Consider the following 3082-nt stretch of genomic DNA (forward strand, 5'->3'; position numbering starts at 1 on the left):
CAATAGATTGGTATTTAGTCTCCGTGGGAACGATACTTCCTTATCACTTTATTACTTATTTCGATACGTATACTTGCGTGCGTAAATATAGACAACAAGTTTTTGGCGCCGCTGCCGGGGACTAATTTATTAATCTTTTTCTTAATATTAATTCAATCATATTTGATTTTAGACCAAATTTTTCTTTATTTTGTAAGTGTTTGGCTAGTGTATGCGTAGTACAGGGAATTCAGAGCTTGTTTCTTTGGATTTTGAGATCGAGAAAACTTGTCGAAGAAATAAAAAGAATAAGCGAGAAGCTTCTCAACACCATACAATGGCCGACCAAACTAATGGTAATGAAGGTCCTAAGTCTATGCGGGACTACGCTGTTCTATTAATGGATGGGATTCACACTAGTATTCGTCGTCCAACGATACAAGCAAACAATTTTGAACTCAAGCCGGCTACTATTCAGATGGTACAACTATCTCAGTTTGGGGGTTCACATGTTGAAGACCCCAATGCACATTTAGCTAATTTTCTAGAGATATGTGCCACGTTTAAGTATAACGGTGTTGATGATGATGCCATCTGGTTGCGACTATTTCCATTCTCATTGAGGGACATGGCGAAAAATTGGTTGAACTCATTGCCAAGAGAATCTCTTACCACTTGGGATGACTTGGTGAAAAAGTTCCTTATTAAATATTTTCCACCGTAAAAAACTGCAAAGTTGAGGAATGATATCACTACTTTCGTGCAGTTAGACAGTGAGTCTCTCTATGAAGCCTGGGAGAGGTACACAGATTTGCTTCAGAGATGTCCTCATCATGCTTTACCGGAATGGTTGATCATCCAAATTTTCTACAATGGGTTGGTTGGATCTATTAGAACGATTGTTGATGCTGCAGCAGGTGGATCTCTTATGGCGAAGACCTTTGAGGATGGGTATAATTTATTGGAGGAGATGGCCTCTAACAACTTCCAATATCATACAGAGAGGATGAATCCAAGAAGAACTGCAGGAGTGCATGAATTAGATATTCTTACAGCTTTGACTGCTCAAGTGGCATCCCTATCTAAGAAAATTGATTCATTTGGAGTTCATGCCATTCAAACTCCTACCGTTACATGCGAGATTTGTGGAGACAATCATTCAGGAGATATGTGCCCTAATAATCCAGAATCTCTCAATTTTGTTGGTAACAGGCAGAATAACCCATACTCTAACTATTACAATCCGAGCTGAAAAAATCATCTGAATTTCTCGTGGAGTAATAATAATCAAGTTGAGGTCTCTTCATCTGCAAAACCCATGTTTCAACCGAGTTATCATCCTCAAGCTCTCCCTAGAGAAAAAAAGCCTTCTTTGGAAGATCTAGTACATTAGATGGGAACAAACACTAATTAGTTCTTGACAGATACTAAGCAGTTCATAACAGATACTAGAACTCAACTCCATAGCCAAGCAACTTCTATCCGGAATATGGAAATTCAGTTGGGTCAGTTTGCTTCAACAATTAACAACTGTCCTTAAGAAACCTTGCCTAGCAATACCGAGACTAATCCAAAAAGAGATGGTAAGGAGCACTGCAATGCTATCACATTGAGGAGTGGAAAAGAGTTGAATGATGTTGTCAAGGAACCAAAGGAACCAGACGTTTTAGTGGCAGCAGAAACAGTCTCTAAAGAGAAGGGTGAGCAAGAGAAAGAAACTACAAACCAGGAGCATAACAAGCCGGGTTTAGAAAATATTACTCCTTACAACCCACCCCCACCATTTCCTCAACGTTTCAAGAAACAAAAACATGACGAGCAGTTTGTAAAGTTTCTAAATATCTTTAAGAAGTTGCATATTAATATCCCATTCGCTGAAGCTTTAGAGCAAATGCCAAGTTATGCCAAGTTTTTGAAAGATATCTTGACTAAAAAGAGGCGATTGAGTGAATTTGAAACAGTGGGTTTGACTGAAGAGTGCAGTGCTATCATTCAAAAGAAACTTCCAGCAAAGCTTAAGGATCCAGGGAGCTTTACTATACCGTGCACAATAAGCAACCAATTCTCTGGTAGAGCTTTGTGTGATTTGGGGGCTAGTATTAATCTAATGCCACTGTCTATATTTCAAAAATTGGGATTGGGAGAAGCTAGGCCTACTACTGTGACACTCCAATTAGCAGATAGATCATTGAAGTATCCAAGGGGAGTAATAGAAGATGTGTTTGTTAAGGTTGACAAATTTATATTCCCTGTGGATTTTATTGCTCTTGATATGGAGGAGGATAAGGATGTTCCAATCATTCTTGGTATACCATTCTTAGCCACAGGTAGAACTCTTATTGATGTCCAAAAATGGGAGCTTACTATGAGAGTTCAAGATCAAGAGGTGAAGTTTAATGTTTTCAAAGTTATGAAGCTCCCCACTGAAGAGCCTGAAGATTGCTATAGAATTGATGTAGTGGACACATGTGTTCGGCATAATCATGAAGAAACATCCCCATTTGATCAGCTTGAATTAGCAATAATTAATGCATAAAATGAGGACAGTTTAGAGTTGGTGAATTACTTGGAGGCTACGCCAAAATTCACTCGTTCTAAGCCAAAGTTTGAATTGTTAGACATGCCATCATTGGGTTCTCATTCGAAGCCTTCAATTCAAGAACCGCCGTTACTAGAGCTCAAGCCTCTTCCTAGTCATTTGAGGTATGCTTTCCTTGGTGTATCACTTCTTTGCCGGTTATTATTTCTGCTTCTCTTGAGCCTGAACAAGAAGATAAGTTATTAAGGGTGTTGCGAGAGTATAAGAAAGCGTTGGGATGGTCCATAGCGGATATAAAGGGGATTAGTCCTTCTATTTGTATGCACAAAATCCTTATGGAGGATGATCATAAGCCCTCTGTTGAGCACCAACGTCGACTTAACCCAATTATGAAGGAAGTGGTGAAAAAGAAGATTCTCAAGTGGCTTGATGCAGGCATAATTTATCCTATTTCTGATAGCTCATGGGTGAGTCCAGTGCAATGTGTACCGAAGAAGGGAGAAATGACTGTTGTGACGAACGATAGTAATGAGCTTATCCCAACAAGGACAGTAACTGGGTGGC

At 39.3% G+C, this 3082-nt stretch overlaps 1 protein-coding gene and 1 non-coding gene across 2 annotated transcripts; one reads left to right on the forward strand and one right to left on the reverse strand.

Annotated features, from left to right (window-relative positions):
• Positions 1–316: 316 nt before the first annotated feature.
• On the forward strand, positions 317–2515 carry LOC147384391 (uncharacterized). The gene is made up of 3 exons (XM_086424919.1): positions 317–667; positions 746–1184; positions 1521–2515. Exons 1-3 carry the CDS (start codon positions 317–319, stop codon positions 2513–2515), a joined length of 1785 nt encoding a protein of 594 aa, XP_086281045.1.
• LOC147384392 (small nucleolar RNA R71) lies at positions 713–819 on the reverse strand. Its single transcript, XR_015173156.1, has one exon. It is a non-coding gene; the product is annotated as a small nucleolar RNA R71 (small nucleolar RNA).
• Positions 2516–3082: the final 567 nt, after the last annotated feature.

The sequence above is a fragment of the Akebia trifoliata genome, chromosome 15 (genome assembly GCF_017979445.1).
Source record: "Akebia trifoliata isolate Shusen 1 chromosome 15, ASM1797944v1, whole genome shotgun sequence".
Classification (NCBI taxonomy): domain Eukaryota; kingdom Viridiplantae; phylum Streptophyta; class Magnoliopsida; order Ranunculales; family Lardizabalaceae; genus Akebia; species Akebia trifoliata.

Coding starts and splice junctions, on each gene's coding strand:
- LOC147384391 (XM_086424919.1), top strand. CDS start 317: ATGGCCGACCAAACTAATGGTAATGAAGGTCCTAAGTCTATGCGGGAC. Junction 668..745: donor TTACCACTTGGGATGACTTG/GTGAAAAAGTTC, acceptor ACTTTCGTGCAG/TTAGACAGTGAGTCTCTCTA. Junction 1,185..1,520: donor AGAATCTCTCAATTTTGTTG/GTAACAGGCAGA, acceptor ACTGTCCTTAAG/AAACCTTGCCTAGCAATACC.